General features: G+C 53.3%; 1 protein-coding gene across 7 annotated transcripts; it reads left to right on the top strand.

Annotated features, from left to right (window-relative positions):
- Nucleotides 1–305: 305 nt before the first annotated feature.
- DCAKD (dephospho-CoA kinase domain containing) lies at nucleotides 306–18,462 on the top strand. Of its 7 annotated transcripts, XM_055083080.1 has the most exons (7): nucleotides 306–422; nucleotides 3,340–3,513; nucleotides 9,266–9,401; nucleotides 10,332–10,443; nucleotides 10,810–11,013; nucleotides 14,183–14,270; nucleotides 17,237–18,461. In XM_055083080.1, the coding sequence occupies exons 4-7, from the start codon at nucleotides 10,332–10,334 to the stop codon at nucleotides 17,526–17,528; spliced, it is 696 nt and encodes a 231-aa protein (XP_054939055.1). In that variant the 5' UTR covers nucleotides 306–422; nucleotides 3,340–3,513; nucleotides 9,266–9,401; the 3' UTR covers nucleotides 17,529–18,461. The 7 variants fall into 7 exon arrangements, with proteins under 7 accessions (XP_054939055.1, XP_054939056.1, XP_023986102.1 ...); XM_055083081.1 differs by lacking the exon at nucleotides 3,340–3,513; XM_028485726.2 differs by lacking the exons at nucleotides 306–422; nucleotides 3,340–3,513 and adding an exon at nucleotides 6,944–7,113 and having other exon boundaries at nucleotides 9,266–9,397.
- The last annotated feature ends 209 nt before the right edge of the window (nucleotides 18,463–18,671 follow it).

The following is an 18,671-nucleotide window of genomic DNA, read 5'->3' as shown; positions in this document are numbered from 1 at the left end:
TACCTCAAGGACTGTGAGGATTCAATGAGATAATTAATGCCTACAGAGTGCTCTTAAGACCTGGCAGGTAGAATGTGCTTAGAGGCTGCACAGCTAATGATGGCCAGTCCTGAATTCGAAGCTAGGACTCTCCGGATTTTCTCCCCCAGCTTTGAAAGGCTTTGGCTCCGAGGGAGGAGAAACGCTGCGGTCCCCAGCGGCCCAGCGCTCTAGGGCTACGCGTTTTCCCGGTTCTCCTCTCCCCGGTCCCGCCCCGCCTCCCCGGTCCAGCCCCCTCTACTCGGTCCCGCCCCCTTCCGCTGGCCGGACGTCCGGTCCGCGTGCGCGCGCTGCTGAGGCCTCGCCTGCCCTCCGGAGTCACCCAGTAAGCGCCTCTGAGACGGGGCGATCCGCGGCGGCCGAGGCCGGGTCAGAGGCCCCGGGTACGTAGCGCACCGCACGGGCGAGTGGGAGCTGCCGGGCCCGGGGGAGGGGCGGGCCGGGCGGCGGCTCCCGGGGTTGCATTGCTCTCTTGGGCGCCCAGGCCACCCCGCCTGGAGAGCTGGGTCCACCCCGGAGGTATTGTGTCCCGGCGCCGGGCTCTGGGCGCACCAGTCGTGCTGCGTGGTGTAGCGTAGAGTACGCGCCTTTCTTTCAAGCCTTGGTTACAGTTTATTGAGCACATACTATTTTACCTCCATGGCTCATTGCCTTGACAGAAACCCTACTAAGTAAGGTGATGTTTTCCCTGTTTTACAGCTGTGGAAACCGAGAAAGGTTTACAACTAGAAGGCGGTGGAAATTGAATTCAAACTCTGGTTCAGTCCAAAGCTACTGCACTTCAGACCTTTGTGGTCAGATATAAGTTTGATTTTTGAATCCAGCCTCTGTCACTTCTAGTTGTGTGATCTTGGGTACCTTTCCGACTCTTTTTGCTCATATGAAAAATTGGAGGCATGGAGTTCCCACTCATGCATTGATGAAGAGGGGAGCCCGACTCCCTGCTTTTCTCCGCCTCCCAGCTTCCCAAACGGAGGCGTTGGCGCCTCTGGAGCTGTTTGTTTACGAAGTTCTCAAAGATGTTTCTCTCCCAGTTATGGGGAAATTGTCACCCGAATGAACTTTGACGTTAAGTCCTAGTTTTAAAGTTGAGGAAATGGAAGGCTTTGCATATGGTTTCTTTGGGGGCCAGCTGTGCAGATTTTGCCTAAATAAATCAGATGGATTTGGCAGGGTGCAGACAGGCCTGGGGACACGATGAAATGCTAGAATCTGGCTGATGATAGAAAGTGGACAGGCCAGTTGGGGTGGTTCTTCCTTAGAGCCCTAAATTCCCACCAGATCCTGTTCTGTCTTTCGAGCAAGGTCTGAATGTGTCCTCCTGGGTAATCTGGTTAAAGGGTTCAGAACCACACTTAGTACCTGTGCCTTTAGGGCTGAAGGCAGGCCAGCAGTAGCAGTGAGCTTAGCTTTGTTTTGAAAACTACCCACTCTCCCATTTTTAGATTGCAAAAATTTTTCTCTGAAAGTTTCAAAGGATATGATTTCTGGTTAATTGTAAATATTGACATTAAAAAAATAAAACTGTTACATCAGGCACTTAAATCTGCAGTGGAATCTAAATACCATAGTGATTTGATTTCCCTCATCCTTTGAAAAGAATACATGAACCATTTTTTTTTATATATAGGTTTTTTTTTAATATAAATTTATTTATTTACTTTTGGCTGCGTTGGGTCTTCGTTGCTGCGCAGGGGGCTTTCTCTAGTTGTGGCGAGCGGGGGCTACGCTTCATTGCAGTGTGCGAGCTTCTCATTGTGGTGCGCGCGCTTCAGTAGTTGTGGCTCGTGGGCTCTAGAGCTCAGCCTCAGTAGTTGTGGCGCTCGGGCTCAGTAGTTGTGGCGCACGGGCTTAGTTGCTCGTGGCATGTGTAGAGCTCAGCCTCAGTAGTTGTGGCGCTCGGGCTCAGTAGTTGTGGCGCACGGGCTTAGTTGCTCCACGGCATGTGGGATCTTCCTGGACCAGGGACCAGGGCTTGAACCCGTGTCCCCTGCATGGGCAGGCGGATTTTTTTTTTTTTTTTAATTAGTTATTTTTGGCTGTGTTAGGTCTTTGTTGCTGTGCGCAGGCTTTCTCTAGTTGTGGTGAGCCGGGGCTACTCTTCGTTGTGGTGCGTGGGCTTCTCATTGTCATGGCTTCTCTTGTTGCGGAGCAGAGGCTCTAGGCGCGCAGGCTTCAGTAGTTGTGGCACGCGGGCTCAGTAGTTGTGGCACACGGGGCTTAGTTGCTCCTCAGCATGTGGGATCTTCCCGGGCCAGGGCTTGAACCTGTGTCCCTTGCATTGTCACGCAGATTCTTAACCACTGCGCCACCAGGGAAGTCCACCAGTTTTTATTTAACAATTGAAATTTTACATTGTTCCTTTTTCCTCCTTGAACTCGTATTTCCACTTTATTTCCTCCACAGAATTTTTTTCTAGAAAAATCGATTTTATGCTCGAAGTCTTTGGTTTGTTGTCCTACTTCTCTGCAACAAAAACACATACAAAAATTAAAACACTTTTGAAAATTGTGTTGTCATAATAGTAAACATTTTCTTTTGGATTGAGTTAAAAAATTGTAAAATACCCAATTGACCACAACAACTAGTTTTGATCATTGTTAAACATAAGTTTTATTTAAAATACTTCTCTTAAGAAGCCAAATGGAACTTTTTAAAGAAAAATTCATATATGTATCCATGTATATTTGCTAGAAAGAGCAGAGCTTTTTTTTTTCTCATGCCCGTAAGCATTGAAAAGGTTGGTTCTTGTAAATAAATACAGAGGACTTGACATTTCGTTGTGACAATAATACTCAACTCTTTGAACATCTTTTGAGTTATGGGCCAGAAAATCACCGTGATCTCAATTACTAATGACCTGTCAGCTGACAGTTCTTTTAGGTCCTCCTTTAACTTTACTGAAGGCAAAGGTTTAGAAAGCACCCGACTCAGCAGGAGGATTTGTTACATGGTCACTATAAACAATCACATTCTCGGCATGAATACTTATATTTTGAGTTGCCCCTTTGGGGTGCCAGGGGTATTTTGCACCGTGGAACAAAGCACCTTAGTAAAATTTGGCATGGGTGGGTAGTTACACCTTTCTGGGAACCTGGGAAAAGATAGCCTGCAGCATGTTCCAAGGCTGATCTGTTCTCATAGGGAGACACTTGGCAAACTGAGTTGAAATTTATTCCTCTTAAACCATGTTTTTTGTGTCCCTTGGAAAATCTTCGTGCCTCCCCCAGTATGTAGACCACTTGGAACTACGGTGGGCAAATACCTAACTTCTTTTACCTTCCATTTCCTCACCTTTAGAATGGGAATAAGTAAGAACTGACTTCTTCGGGTCATTGTGCTGAGCAGATGGGATCCACGGCGTCCAGGCACATAGGGAACCGCTCCGACGGTGGACGGCAGCTCTTACACTCGAGTTCCTGCCTGCTGGGAAGCTCAGCTTCCTAGGCACTCCTTGCCTTGGTTTCCTCATTTGTGAGCCCAAGATATCTCAGCCCAGGAATGTGGGGGTGGGAAGTGATGTGGAAGAGGTTTTGTGATTGTCACAGTACGTTTTCTGTAACAGATACGTTCTTATTTTAAAATGGTTAATGTTGAGTTCCTGCTCACCCCTGAGCTGGACATTTTGCTGTGTGCTTTATGTACAGTATTCAACAGATATTGATTGAGCCCTTCTACTCATCGGGCCCTGTTTTAAGCACCTTGAATTCAGTAGTGCTCAGATTCTAGGGAGAGAGGGAGATTACAATAAATAATCACATAGACATAATATTTGAGGGGTGATAAGTGCAGTGAAGAAAAGTGAAACACGAGGGAAACAGGGGTGCTATTTTACATATTCAGGGCAGCCTCTGATAGGGTGACAGTTGGGCGGAGAAGGGGGTGAGCCATGCGACCCTCGGGGGGAAAGGGCCTTGTGTGTGGCGGGAACAGCGTGTCCACAGGCCCAAGGTGGGAGTGCTCAGCAAGGTCAAGGAGCAGCAAGGCAGCCAGGGTGGCTGGAGGGTCCCAGTCGAGGGGGAGAGTGGTGGGTGCCTGGAGAGAATGGAGCTGTGTCTGTCAGGAGGCCCCTACGGGACTCTAAGGACTGGGCTTGAAGTGAGACGGGGACCTTGGGGGGGTTTTGGCAGAGGGGTGACCCTATCCAACCCCACAGCAAGGCAGCCAGGGTGGCTGGAGGGTCCCAGTCGAGGGGGAGAGTGGTGGGTGCCTGGAGAGAATGGAGCTGTGTCTGTCAGGAGGCCCCTACGGGACTCTAAGGACTGGGCTTGAAGTGAGACGGGGACCTTGGGGGGTTTTGGCAGAGGGGTGACCCTATCCAACCCCACTAGCTGCTGTTAAGACGAACAGACTGTCGGGGAGCAAAGGTGGCAGCAGATCCCTCAGAGGCTGCTGCAGTAATCCAGGAGCGAGACGGTGGGCGGGGTGGGCGGGGGTGGGGGGGACCCGGGCGTGTCTGGCTAGGTGGTGAAGCTGGAAGGTAGAGCTGGCAGGGGGTGCGGGTGAGTTGGATGAAGATTGTGAGAGAGGAGCCAGGAGGGTGCCGAGGGTTTTGGCCTGAGCAACTGAAAGGACGGAGGTGCTGCCCTTCAGGGAAAAGGGGGTAGACCGCGGTCACTGACGTGGCACAAGTTGAGTTGGGGAAGGTGAGGTGATGGGGGCGTATGGTACCTCATTCAGTCCTGACGGAAACCCCCGTGAGTAGTCATTATTAATCCCGTTTTATATGCAAGGAAATAGAAGCCCACAGCGCCGAAGGAAATTGCCCGAGGCCACGTGGCTGAGATCCCAGCCCAGGCCCCTGTGACTTCACAGCCCCTGAGATTTGGCATTCCCCGTGATGCTTTCTTCTGCATCAACGCCAGTGTTGTAGTCCAGTCCAGACGACCTCCCTGTCCACCCGTGAAAGCTCCCTGGAGTGATGGTGTGTGGCTGGAGAGGGCTCTAGAAGAAAGACCTGCTCCCTCCCTCCCTCCCTCCCTCCCCTTCGTGTTGGTGAGGGCCAAGGGAGAGGGAGGCTGACCGCCAGCACCTGCCCTGGGGGCTCCCTCCAGGTCATTGGCAGCCTGGAGCAGGAGGTGGTGACTTAACAGACCCAGCAGACAAAGAGAAGAGAACTTGGGCCCAGGTTTGAACAGCAGCCTCTCACCAATAATGAACGACCAGGAGCCAGGAAACTGTAGATAAAAATAGCACTTATCAGTTAACTGCAAAACAATATATTTTTGCAAGCACTGCTTCCACAAGAAAATAACTGGGTCCCAAGGCAGGGAACAACTCGTTTTCATGAATGATTATATTGATCATTGGAGCAACGTGGATACATCCGCTTTGGAAAGCAATTCAGAGGAGAAGCCTGTGGCTGGTCAGACATGCCCAGGGTGAAATCCTGGGAGGCTGCAGAAGGAGGAAGGAAAGAGGCTGGAAGTTAATGAGGGAGCGGCGGGCCCTGGCTGGGCAGGCCGGCGTGGGGCTGGTGATTGGGAGATGCAAAACAAGAGAACTCGCTTCCAACCCAAGTCCCGAGCTCTCCCGAGGGAGGAAAGAAAGAGTGTCCATTCACATATCAGTTCCTTATTCTTTTTAAAACAAAAAAACACATTTTTTATTTATTTATTTTTAAATATTTATTTATGAGGAGAAGCCTGTGGCTGGTCAGACATGCCCAGGGTGAAATCCTGGGAGGCTGCAGAAGGAGGAAGGAAAGAGGCTGGAAGTTAATGAGGGAGCGGCGGGCCCTGGCTGGGCAGGCCGGCGTGGGGCTGGTGATTGGGAGATGCAAAACAAGAGAACTCGCTTCCAACCCAAGTCCCGAGCTCTCCCGAGGGAGGAAAGAAAGAGTGTCCATTCACATATCAGTTCCTTATTCTTTTTTTTTTTTTTTTTTTTTTTAAAAATTTTTTTATTTATTTATTTTTAAATATTTATTTATTTTTGGCTGCGTCGGGTCTGAGTTGCAGCACGGAGGCTTCTCTCTAGTTGTGGCACGCCATGTGGGATCTTAGTTCCCCGACCAGGGATCGAACCCACATCCCCTGCACTGGAAGGCGGATTCTTAATCACCGGAGCACCAGGGAAGTCCCTCAGTTCCTTATTCTTCTTGAACCCATTGGGTGTTTTGTTTGTTTGCACTTTTCTCCTGGAGGGATTTACTGGCAGTGAGCAGCATGTTCTTATGGAAGGAGGAGCAGACCGGGAGCCTCCCCTTTGCCACTGACGGGAGAATGTGACCCCTAAGTATTTCCCATTCCCCTTCCTGCTTCTGGAGTCATTCAGTCATTCATTCTACGCATAGTTATCAAACACTCTCTCAGAACAAGAAGGGAACATTGGTTGAGGGTTCCTTGTGTGCTAAGTACTGTTCTAAGCGCTTTGCATGTATTAACACATTTACTCTTCATGGCAACCCAGAGTAGGTGTCCTTAGCTCCATTTTACAGATGAACGAACTAAGTCAAAGAAAGCTTAAATAACGTGACCAATATCACTCACCTGGTGAGTGACTGATAGACACTGGACACTGGGCTAGATGCTAGAGATAAAGGGCTCCAAACTGGACACAGCTTGTGACCCTGTGGAGCTTACTTTATCGAACGCGTAGTCACACAAACAAAAGTACAAAGCACGATGGGCACAAGGGAAGGAGAGGAGATGAAGTGGTGGGAGATGTCAGAGGCCTGATTTGGGTCTGCGGGGTGGACGAGGCTGCACCGAGAGAGATGGCCTGCTTCCTCGCTGCTTTCAGGTCCTCAGAGTGACTGCTTTGGTCCCTTGTTTAAAACAGTGACCCCCGTCACTCTTGATGCCCTCCCCCACTCAGCACCGCCACACGTTATCGTGAGCTTTTCGATGATTTTTGAGCCAGATCAAGAAGAGGATATCAAAGGTGGTCACTTTTCTGGTAGGTGCCTGCAGAGGAGCTACGGGACAGGTCTGCGTGGGTCTGGGTGCCTGACTTCGAGGCAGCTGGGAACCTAAACCTTCATTACCTTCTTGCCGAGCCTTAAGGGGACAGTGGGCTCTCGGTCAGTGCGGCTCTTGGGCAGACCCATCCCCCACCCTCCCCAGGCCCAGGGTGAGTACCACGTGACCGCTCTCGCTCACCTGTCAGTGCTCTGTTCTTGGCTGGTTCCATTTGTTACTGTCTGTCTCTCCAAGTTTTCCTGCGGGGCAAGGCCTGTGTTTTCCTTTGGTTGCTGCAAAGCCCAGAGGAGCTCATTCAGCGGTTCATGAAGGAGTGAGCTATGGAGGGGCTTGTCAAATGGGAACAGCTGTTACTTGTCCAGCCCCTTTAAGCCAGGGGCCCACAGCTTCCCCGGGCATGTGCTCCTCCATCCCCTTGGCCTTCCTGGCAGAGGCCAAGCAGCTGTTAGTCTGTTTTTACAGATGGTCATCCAAGGCCCCAAGAAGGGAAGATCTTCATTGGGTTACCCAAGGAGGCTGGGGCAGAATTGAGCCTGGAATTTATCTCTGTGCCCTGGTTGTCCATAAGATCCGGCCCCCTATTCTGCAGAGGGAAAACACCAGTGTGATCATCAAGAAATAATTTTTCTTTGGCCCCAAATTGATTTGCCTACAGACGGATACACCATCCTAATTTTGTCTTAATCTAAACGTAAATTAATTTTCCATTCCCAGGGTACATTAAGGCAGGGGTCTAGACTTGGAGTTAAGAGCCCTGAATTCCATCCTGGCTCTGCTTTTAGTTGTGGTCCTGGGCAAGTCCCTTCTTCTCTGGTCTTCAGTCTTTACCATCGTAAACAAAGAGTCCATCCCAAGCCCTGTTGCACAGCAGAACTGCCTGGGTGCCTCCACCCCCCCACCAAGATCTGATTCAGTAGGTCTTGAGGTGGGTCCTGGTCCTGTGTACAGGAAGGAGGTGAGGTCTGCTCGGCCACATGGTCTTACAGGCCCCCTCACCCAACTCGGCAAACCTGGGTGACCAGGTGACAAGTGGCTTGCTTTCATCGATGAGGGGTCAGGGCCTTGTGGAGAACCAGCCCTTGCCCCTTCCCTCAGCTGCGGCCTGTTCTCAAGATGGGTCTTCCGCAGAAGAGGACCCAGTGCTTTAGGGACAATAGGACGGAGTTTGGATTTAAAATGCTGGTGCTGGGGCTTCCCTGGTGGCACAGTGGTTGCGCGTCCGCCTGCCGATGCAGGGGAACCGGGTTCGCGCCCCGGTCTGGGAGGATCCCACGTGCCGCGGAGCGGCTGGGCCCGTGAGCCATGGCCGCTGGGCCTGCGCGTCCAGAGCCTGTGCTCCGCAACGGCAGAGGCCACAGCAGAGGGAGGCCCGCATACCACAAAAATAAATAAATAAATAAATAAAATAAAATAAAATAAAATGCTGGTGCTGGTTATCCCATTTCAAAGAGCTTCACCGAAAATAAGTAAATGAATAAAAAATAAAAAAGGAATTCCCTGGTGGTCCAGTGGATAAGACTCCACGATCTCACTGCTGAGGGCCTAGGTTCAATCCCTGGTCAGGGAACTAAGATCCCACAAGTCGTGAGACCCAGCCAAAAAAAAATTTTTTTTAATTTTTTAATTAAACAAATTTTAAAAAGCTTCAGCTGAGTAGATGAATTTTTTTTTTTCCCCCGCAAGTGAACCCTATCCTTAACTCCTCTTTTGTAAGCTGGAGGGAGACGTACCTGGGGGCGACTCCAGTCTCAGAGAGATTGAAGAGAAATGCCTTGTAAACGGTTTAATAATTTAGTTAGATCTCGCCATCTGGATGATGAGTCTGGTGGATATTTTCCTGTCTCCGCCCCGGCTTCCCTGGGTGAGAATGAGCGCGGGCAGATTTAAACATCTAGGTTGGTCCCCCGCCGCCCCAAGCCACCCACCCACTCAGCCCACACCCGAGCGGCTGCCTCCCCCTGTCGTTTGGTGTGTCCTCAGGGGAAGCAGACTCATTTCAGTGAAAGCTCAAGCAAAATATAATTAGGGCAGTAAATCTGCTGTTTAACCAAAAGAAAACAAAGTCCTAGGACAGAAGGACAGATTTCAGGGTCCTGGAAATCCTTCCTTTGATGCTGAAGGAAGGATGGGAGAGACCTGGCCTTTGCTTTAATTTCTCCCAGCTTGGGAACAGAGTCCAGGACATGGTAACCATGTTTACTGAAAATGCAACACGGGTTAAAAATCTACTGTGAGATCGTCTGAGGCTGCAGGAATGGGGACCTGACTTCATGAAAGTTCTTTTTTCTTTCCGTGCCTTGCAGAATGACTGACTCACAGCATCCGTCCTGCACCAGCACCGTCACCTCCTTTCCTGGACATTTACCACGTTAGTGGCAGTGCACCAAGGGCTGTAGATGTGTTTTCTCAGTCAGTCTGCACAACAGCCTTAGGAGGCAGGTTCATCTGCATTTTAGCCCCATTTTATGGATGAAAAAACTGAGGTTGAGAGAGGCAAGTGACTTGCCCCGGGTTGCACAGCATGCGAGTGGAGCAACTGGATTTGAAGGGGTCCGTGCTCCTAGCCTCTGTGCTGTATTGCAACTGCTCAGTCTGAGAACCGCAGGTCACCACGCCAAGCTGAAGGCTACCTCCCCACCAAGCCTGTCTTCCTTCCCTCGTTCCTTCTTGGCACGATCCACACTTCTCTAAACCTCAGGCTTAGTGGCCACTCAGCCACTGCCTCTCACTGAGCTCCCCACCTGGGCTGCTTCTTCGATGAGAAGGAGGGATTATTCCTCTCAGTGTACACCAGTCACCCAGGCCGACCCGGTGCCGGTGCTGGGGTGTGGCAGGCAGGTCATTTCCTCCCTGTGAGCCTCAGTGTCCCAGACTAGAAAGCGGAGGCTGAGGGCATCTGCAGCGTGCCTTGGGTTCACCCCAGAGGGACAGGTGTCCCTTTCCTATGGGGAGCTTGCCTGCAGTGGGGTACGGCAGCCTCCAGAAAGCTCTCTTTACTTAATAGCACCTGACCTTGCTCTGCCTGCTCAGCGTTTTGATTGCTAAATTTATACAATGTTAGTTTGTCTTCCTCATGAGTGTCTTTAAAAAAATACTGGAGGCCTTTCCTGAAAGAGTTTTCTGTCTCGGGTGGACCCTGAGCCTCCCAAGCTCAGGCCTTGGCTCTGCCTCGCCAGGCTGTGTCTCCCTCCCCTGCCTGTGCCTTGCTCTCCCCCAGCCATTTGGCTCCACACTGACCAGGCCTGCTCTGTCCCACAGGCAGGTCCTTCCGGCGTTCCTATGTGGGACCATTGCAACCGGGGAGCTTGGCCCCCGGTGACCTCTGGCTCCTGGTTCCTATTCTCACTGACCTCCCTCTTTCCTAGGAAGATGTTCCTGGTGGGGCTGACAGGGGGCATTGCCTCAGGCAAGAGCTCGGTGATCCAGGTGTTCCAGCAGCTGGGTTGTGCGGTGATTGATGTGGATGTCATTGCCCGGCATGGTGAGTTGGGGTGGCGGGTTGTACACAGCAGATCCCCTGGGCTCCCTTCCTTCCATGAGGCCTCACCTTTTTCTAAGGCCCTTCAGGCCCTCAGAGGAGGGGAGGGCCTTCCCATCAGCCCGGGTCTCCTGCTCCTGCCCCCTACTGCCCCGCCCCCACTCGGCCCTCCAGCTCCGCTCACCCCATGACCAACACCAGGGACTCTGTGCACTCTGCTCTCCCTGCTTTCCCTCCCCTCATCTTGCTTTTGCTGCAACTGAAAGAAGCACCCCTGGGTTCCCCCGTCATTTTGCCTCTGGTCACTCAGAGTCCCCTGGCTGGGCTGGAGGCTCCAGAGGGTGACCCAGGCTCTTCTTCATGCCACAGTCGTCCAGCCAGGATACCCCGCCCACCGGCGTATCGTGGAGGCCTTTGGCACTGAGGTCTTGCTGGAGAATGGCGACATTGATCGAAAGGTCCTGGGGGACCTGATCTTTAACCAGCCGGACCGGCGGCACCTGCTCAACTCCATCACCCACCCCGAGATCTGCAAGGAAATGATGAAGGAGACCTTCAAGTTCTTCCTCCGGGGTAAGACCCGGGGCCTGGGACGGGGTGGGGCAGAGCAAGCTCCCCCTGGGGCCCAGGCCCTTCTCCTCTGCAGAAGGGTTGGCGGGGGGCCGGGGCGGGGGGCGATTATCATCCGGGCTGTTGAGTTCACTCTGCTCATCGGCATCCTCCGCGCCGCCCTGTACCAGCCCCAGCGGGAAGTGATGTCCCTCAACTCTTAAGGGGGCAGACAGTTTAATGAGAAGAGACACTTGAGGCTTTTGAGCCGTGAACCCCAGGAAGCTGGTTTTTCTAGTAGGGGTGGGAGTTATAATAGCTGGCGAATAATGGAGTCATAAGGCCTGAGTTTAAGTCCTGGCCCTCGCGGTTTCCAGCAGTGTGACTGTTGAGTGCACCCACCCCTCCGCCTCTTTCCTCCTCTGCATAGTGAGGCTGATAATGCCAACCTGGGCAAGCTCTTAGGGAGACTAAGAGTCTACGCCGTGACTGTCAAACACCACGAAAATGTAAACCGCGGTCAGAGTCAGATTTGGTGCTGGTTGAGCCGCCTGGGAAAGTAAGTCTGCAGAGTGTAAGGTGGGGAGGCTCCGGGATGGCCAGGGCCGGGGCGGGCGGTGGGTTCTAAGTGGAGGATGATCCTGGGGGGCTGGGCCTCAGTGGAGAGAGCTAGCCTGGCGTGCGCAGGGACGGCCAAGTGATGTGGCGGGACTGAAGGAAGGGGAGAGTGTTTGAAAAGCAGGCGTCTGTGGCAGCCTTTCCCAAGCCATACGCCACAGTCCAAGCAAGTTTCTTCAGGATGGCGTTGGGCAGGGGTGACCTGATCTTTACTGTCCAGGATGGGGTCAGTCCCCAGGAGAAGGGGGAGAGCTGAGAGCAGTGGTTTAGGATCAGGCGAGAGGCTGGTCCAGGGCCCCTACAGAGCGGCCTGTCAGCCGCTGGGCCATGGAGCCTCCAGCCCAGGCTCCGGGTTGAAGGCCTGGCTGATTGTCTCCCGTCAGTCACGAGGCTGAGACTTTGCTTCCTGGAGGGTATGGGGGAGGCTTCTTGCTTTTCTTCGGGGTTTTGCACTGTGATCATGGCCAAATTCTCCCATGCGTCAAGTTCTCATGTACAGAGTGGGGACCCTCTCCCCACTCCTGTCCCCCTCCGGCCAGTACCTCCCTCCAGAAGGAAAGGGATGACTTGACAGACATCCTTGATGTTGACCCTCCCTTCCCCACCCCCCAGCTCTGGCCAGGCAGGAGCTGACTCCCAGCATCCTCCCTGCTGGACCAGCTTTTGCTCCCCATCTCAGTACCGTGCCACAGGCCTCCCTCCCTCCTCCCTCAAGGGCAGTCTCTGGACTCTGGCTGCCTTTGTCCTGCCTCTTGTATCTGTGCCAAGACCCCTCCCGTCACTGCCCACCCCTCGCCAGGAGCGAGGCCTTCTGCCTTTCATTCCTGCCCTTTTCGCGTTTGCTCCCAGGCCAGGCGCGAGTACATCTCTCTGCAGGGCTTTGAGGCAGCAGTGGCTCTCCCCTTCTGAAATTAAGCATCGGATAATGTCACCCGCTCCAAAGTTCTCCCGCTGTGTCGTCCACCCAACTTCCCTTCTCCCCAGCCAACAGCACTTAAATAAAAGCCAGAAAGCTCTTTTCAGCTCGATAAGGTGAAAAATGGGGACGACAGCTGTGGCTTCCACAGTCCCAGTTTTCCCCTGATGAGTATAACAAATACAACTGTCAGAGCTGGTATAATCAAACGTCAGATAAGATCACCAGCTGTTGGGAGGTCTCTGCGTAGGCAGACGGATGTCTTAATAGAGTCAGGATGGTTTGCAGAGCTTATCAAGCAGGAGGGATGTGACAGCTGAATAGCCCTTTGCCAGCGAACCATGGAGCTGTCCGCGAGCTCCCGAGAGGGGCCGAGGAGAAAGGACAGGGCAGGGAGAGGAGGGGACGGGAGTGGAGCAGAAAAGGGAGGTAAGAGGCCCAGGGAGGATCTGGTCTCGGCCCCTGTTCTGGGCTGGACAGGAGTGGGGGAGCCAGCACTGCCAGCCTCCTTCCTCCAGGGAGCTGTAGTAATAACAGCCATCATCTGTGGAGCAGCGAGTGAGGGTCTGGGTGAGGGGCTGCTGAGGGGTTTACAGGCATTTGCTCGTGTAATCCTTACCATCTTCCTGAGAAGCGGACCATCTGTTCACTCATTTACACAGGTGAGGTTTGGTAAGGGGCCCAAAGGGAGACAGTGGTGGCAACAAACCAAGGCGTGTCATCTGAGCCCATCTCATGACCCCCCGCTTCTCACTGCTCCTGGACCCCTGCCAGCTTTCCCACACTTACACAGCGGTCACTGGCCTAAAGAGAACTAGGAGCCCCAGGTGTTTCTGGGCGAGTAGCCCAGGGACATGCCCGCGCACGGTGGGTGAGGGTGCATCCCCTTGGCCGGCTTGGCTTGCAGTGGGAGGGCTAGTCTGTGCCTGTTACCCCGCGGGAGTTACTTCTGTAGTAAGAGTCATAACCACGCCCCGCCGCCAGAATCGTACCTGTAATCCCTGGCTGGAGGCGGCTGAGGGCGATAAGCAGCCTCTTTCCCTCTGGGGCTGCGGCCGCCGCCCCATAGGAGTTTCTCCTGGAGAGTCGGCAGAGAGCGCCGTGTAGGACCTGGCTCCTGCTGGAGAACCTATCATTTTTTTTCTCTTTTTTTGAGGAAAGGTGGGTGAAGTAGGGCAGAACAGGCCCACTTATTCCTGGAAACTCTCTCCAGTCTCCTACAGCTCTGGCTGTCACCTCCCTGTTCAGAAATAACTCTTTGGGTTCAAGATCAAGTGAACTCAACCCTTTGTGACTGCCCCGACCACCTTGTCAGCTTCGCCTCCCTCTGCTCGAGGCCTCAACTTCCGCCCTCACCTCCACCTGCTCATTTTCAAGTATCAGAAGTCCTGCCCGCTTTTCAAGGCCAATACAGATGCCATCCCTTCCGTAAGGTCTTCTTGGATCATCCACCCCAAAATGACTTTCTGCAGCATTGTGTTCTGAATGGCATTGGAACTGGCTAGCATTCAGGTTATGCCTCTCCTTGGAAGGTCTCCCCCTCTGCCGGGGAGCTCCTGATGGTAGGGGGCAGTGGCTTTGACTCTGTTCCCACACTGAGCACATAGTCCTGTGTGTGCTTGCAGAATTGAATTTGTGGGTTTCCTGGCCTCCCCCCAGGATACCGCTACGTGATTCTGGATATCCCCCTGCTGTTTGAGACCAAGAAACTGCTCAAGTACATGAAGCACACAGTGGTGGTATACTGGTGAGTGTGTGGCACGGCCTGGCCTGACCGAGGCTGGAAAGGAGGACCCCTGGGGTAAGGCGTGTACCTGCAAAATGGCCCCCTGCATTTTGCCCTTTCCCCACAGGGTGGCCAGGAGGCCCAGAGCCTATAGAAACTGACCTCTGTGCCTGACCCAGATGTGCCTGGGAGTAGATGTGGGGGAGTGATGGCCCCCAGGTCTCTCTAGTGCTTGGGAAGGGCTCCCCCTGCTGGCTATTGGAGGCACTTCAGCCCAGATGCTGGGCCCTGCCCTGGGCGACCATGTTCTTATTCATTGGTTCCCTTTTCCCTCCTGCAGCGCTTCTCAACTTTCCAAACATTTATTACTTCCCTCAGTTTACCTCTCAACATAAGGTAGTCAGGACAGGAGTTGATATTTCTGAGTTATAGAAAACTCAAGGCAGGGAGTTACAGAATCTGTCCAGGGTCACCCATCGGCAAAATCTATGAACAGAAAGTTGCGGAGAGGGAGCTGTCAGAACCCAGCTAAGGAAGGAGCTTTGTTCATGTCCCCCAGGACATGAAGCAAACCAGAATCCAGGTTTGGCAAACAGGAGGATCAAGCTGTCAGAGAAAATGACTCATAGTCCCAGCGGAGTGAGAGTGCAGATGAGGCTTCAGGGTGTCTCTGCCTTCCAGAAACTTCCTGGATGCCACCCATAAGTACAGCAGACACAGAGGTGGACACTTGGCTCTGCAGGTACTTTGGGCACAGGGTGGCTCTCAAGAGACTAATGGCGGGGGAGTCTCCTAGCACACTGGAGGCGGGGCCTGGAGTGCTCAGTGCCCTAAGCATCACCCTGCCCTCTGCCCCAGCGCCCCGCTATGGCTTGGCATTTAAAGGCAGCCTGAATCTGCTGAGCCTGGTGCAGGGACTCAGGCGTCCTCTTCGCTCCGCCACTGGCGCGTGTCTCCCCCTGTAATCCTGTAGCCTCTCTGGGTTCTTTGTTCTCTGTGAAAGACTATCAACTGAGGCCAAGCCAACTCCAGGAGGACAGAATTCTCTTTGCCTTGGAATTTTAATACAATTGAAACTTTGTACCAAGGGATTCAAAAAAAAAAGTCTTACTAGAGTGTAGGTGAGTAAACAAGACGGGCTGGTTGCGTCTGCAGTCACCAGGTGACTCCACGCTTTCCCTGCCACCTTCCTCTTCCTGTGCTTTCCTTTTGCTAAGAGCAGAGGTAGCTGTGGCTCCTGGCAGATAATTGCAGCTTTGTAGATTCTGCCTGCTCCCCAGGAGATCCTCCAGCCCCACTCACCAGCCAGAGCAGCCTTTCCCAGGGTCTCGGGTGCCATACATGCCCCACTTTTACCACATGTGGTTGTATGGCTCTTGAGAGATGCCCGAGAGATGAATGAGTGATTATTTGCTTTTCATAAAAGGGATCCACGCTTTACAAAAATAAGGACCCCCTCATGGACTCCTTTAACTGGCATTTGAAATAATATGGGTGTTTACCCAAGTGTGATTATACCAAAATGTGATTATTCACTTTTTCGAGGAGCTTGCCAATTGTGGGATAAATGTTTGGGCAAAAGTTCCCTTACCACAAACAACATCAGTCTTTTAACCATCTGGGACTATCCCTGAGCTCCAGGAAGGGCTGTCAGAGAGTTCTGCCTTCACATCCCAGGAGGCCCCTGGTCTCGGCCTCACCGTCTGAAGGGTGTGCGCTCACTGGTGGCCCCAAGCCATCTCCGTTCTCTCACCCAGACTTTCCCAGCCACAGATCTGCAGTGTCCCTGACTAGGGCTGGATATAGTCCTTGTTCTCAGCCAGGCAGGAATTGGCCCCATGACCTTGACAGTATGCTGTCCCCCTAACAAAGGAAATCAGAAATCCTACCTACTTTTCAAGGCTAGTGCAAAGGCCATCCTTCTACAAGGTCTTCCTTGATCAGTCAGCCAGAAATGACTTCCTGCCACGTTCAGTTCTGAATGGCGTTGGGATTGGCTAGTGTTCAGTTATGTCTGTCCTTGGAAAGTCTGTCTTCACATCCCAGGACGCCCTTGGGTCTAGGCCACAAGTAGGAGGGGACTAAACTGTAGTCATCAAATCCTCCCATCTTATAACTGGGAAAATTCAGGCCTAGTGGCAAAGCAGAGAGACCCCAGATGGCAGAAAACAGCTGCTGTAGCCCTTTCCCACCTTGTTCCTATTGAGGGGCTTAGGCATTCATAGAAATGACCCCGTTCCAGAGGACAGCTGGGCAGTTCCTGTGTAGCCAAAAGCAGGACAGGGAGTTTGCCGAGGAAGGACCCAGGTGGTAATATCAGAGTGCGCGAGAGAGGCATTCTTTGTATTTCCTGTGGAGTTGGGAGACTGGGTGTTGCCTGGCTTACTGTGCAGTGCTCAGTCCTGTCCCAAGGACCGAGGGGATCCAGTTCTCAAGTCCTTGCTCCTCTTAGAAGCACCTTGGGCTCTGTGCATCCCACTTCATCGGTGGCATCAAGCCCAGTGGCCACCGTCTCAGCACACTCCTTTTGCTCTGAAAGTGCAGGACTAGGTGTGGGGAGACGAGGAGAGGGCTCTTCGCGGTGGACCGGGAAGCTGTTTTTGATGCCGCAGGCCCAGGCCCCCGGGGGAACTGAAGGAAGTGTTTAGCTTGCAGACACAGGCCTTTCAGTAAAGCTCATCCATCCAGGGATGCAGGATGTAGCTGATTCCAGGTGATCAAATCCTCCCATCGTAAAACTGGGGAGTCTCGGGCCTGGTGGCAAAGCAGAGAGACCCCAGGTGGCAGAAGACAGCAGCTGCCCCCTTTTCCCTCCCCATTTATACTAAGGGGCTCAGGTAGCCCATAGCGCTACTAGGGTGCTCACAAAGAGTGGGGTGTGGTGGGGGGAGCCCATGAGTTTCCAGGGCTGTCCACCCCTGTAACGCGCCACTGGGAGGGAGGCTGGGACCTGCGATGTCTGATCAGCCCTTCTGCCCGGTCCCTAGTGACCGAGACACGCAGCTGGCCCGGCTGATGCAGCGGAACAACCTGAACCGCGACGACGCAGAGGCCCGGATCAAGGCCCAGCTGCCCCTGAAGGACAAGGCCCGCATGGCCCGCCACGTTCTAGACAACTCGGGCGAGTGGAGCGTCACCAAACGCCAGGTGGTCCTCCTGCACGCCGAGCTGGAGCGCTCCCTGGAGTACCTGCCACTGCGGCTCGGGGTCCTCACGGGGCTGGCCGGCATTGCCAGTCTCCTCTACCTACTCACCCACTACCTCCTGCCTTCCCCCTAGCGGGACCCTGCAAGGCAGAAATTCCTGGGTCTCCATCTCCTCAGAGGCTGAAACCAGGTAATGAATGCATCCGGTTTCCTCCCAACCCCTCAACACACACACTCTGGATCTGGGCTGGAGCCCTGCACTGGGCCGACCCTTCCTCGGAGCACATCCTGTCCAAGGCAGAGAAACAGCCCTCTGTCAGCAGATGCTCCTTCCCACCTCTCCCAGCGCCCCTCCCTCTGGAACAGTGTCCATCACGGGGTGTGGAAGCTACAATGGTAGACTCTTGTAACTTTCTTGTGGGCGGGGCTGAGGAGCATTTTCAGTGGCCGTCACCAGTGTTTAAAGCTGGGAGGGTCCCTGGGCTTGAACCCTCTTCTAGCACGTGCCCGGTCACGGCCAAAACCCTGTGTGGACCATGGGAAATCAATTTGGACCGAGGGCTGCCTTCAAGCAGGATTCCCCTGTAGATTGAAGCCCTTGGCCAGGAGGCAGTGACAATTCCCTTGTGGATGATGCTGTAGCGGGGCAGAGGCCAGGCCTCTTCTGGGATGACCCACTGTCCCACCATGGCATTTGCCTAGCACTCCCCACACCCTGCTCCCCGTCCTCCTACCACTCTACCTCCCTGAGCTCTTGCTAGTCTGCACGTGGTGCACCAGGCTGTCTCTGGCCTCTTTGCCTTCACCTTGCTGCTCCCCAATCTGGAAAACCTTTTTTTTTTCCCCTGCAACTGGCTACCTTCCAGCTCAGGCGCCATCTGAAGCCCCAGGCTGGGTTAGGTGTTCTGGGATACCCCCCGCCCCACATTTTACCTGAATCCACAGTATAATAATCAGCCAAAAACTGGTTAGTCTCTCCTACTAGACTGTAAGCCCTTTGAGGGCAGGAACTGTGTCTTATTCATCTGTGTTCCTGGCGCAGAGCCTGACTCGCCATTGGTGCTGAATAAAGTGTGTTGATCTGAAATGTGCTGCCATTGTTCCCCCAGCATCACCGACTGACCGAGGTTCCCAGACTTGGCTGATACCATTGGGGTTAAACTTGGCCTCCTCCCACACTAAGACCTGTGCTCCTCACTTCCCTGGCCCCAGAAGGTACAGTTGCCTTCTGACTTCTTCTGGGGCCCCAGGAGGATTCCAGCCCGGTCCAGATGTA

The sequence above is a fragment of the Physeter macrocephalus genome, unplaced genomic scaffold, assembly GCF_002837175.3.
Source record: "Physeter macrocephalus isolate SW-GA unplaced genomic scaffold, ASM283717v5 random_542, whole genome shotgun sequence".
Taxonomy (NCBI): domain Eukaryota; kingdom Metazoa; phylum Chordata; class Mammalia; order Artiodactyla; family Physeteridae; genus Physeter; species Physeter macrocephalus.
Note: the sequence above shows the minus strand (reverse complement) of the source record. Positions and strands in the feature narration are given on the sequence as shown.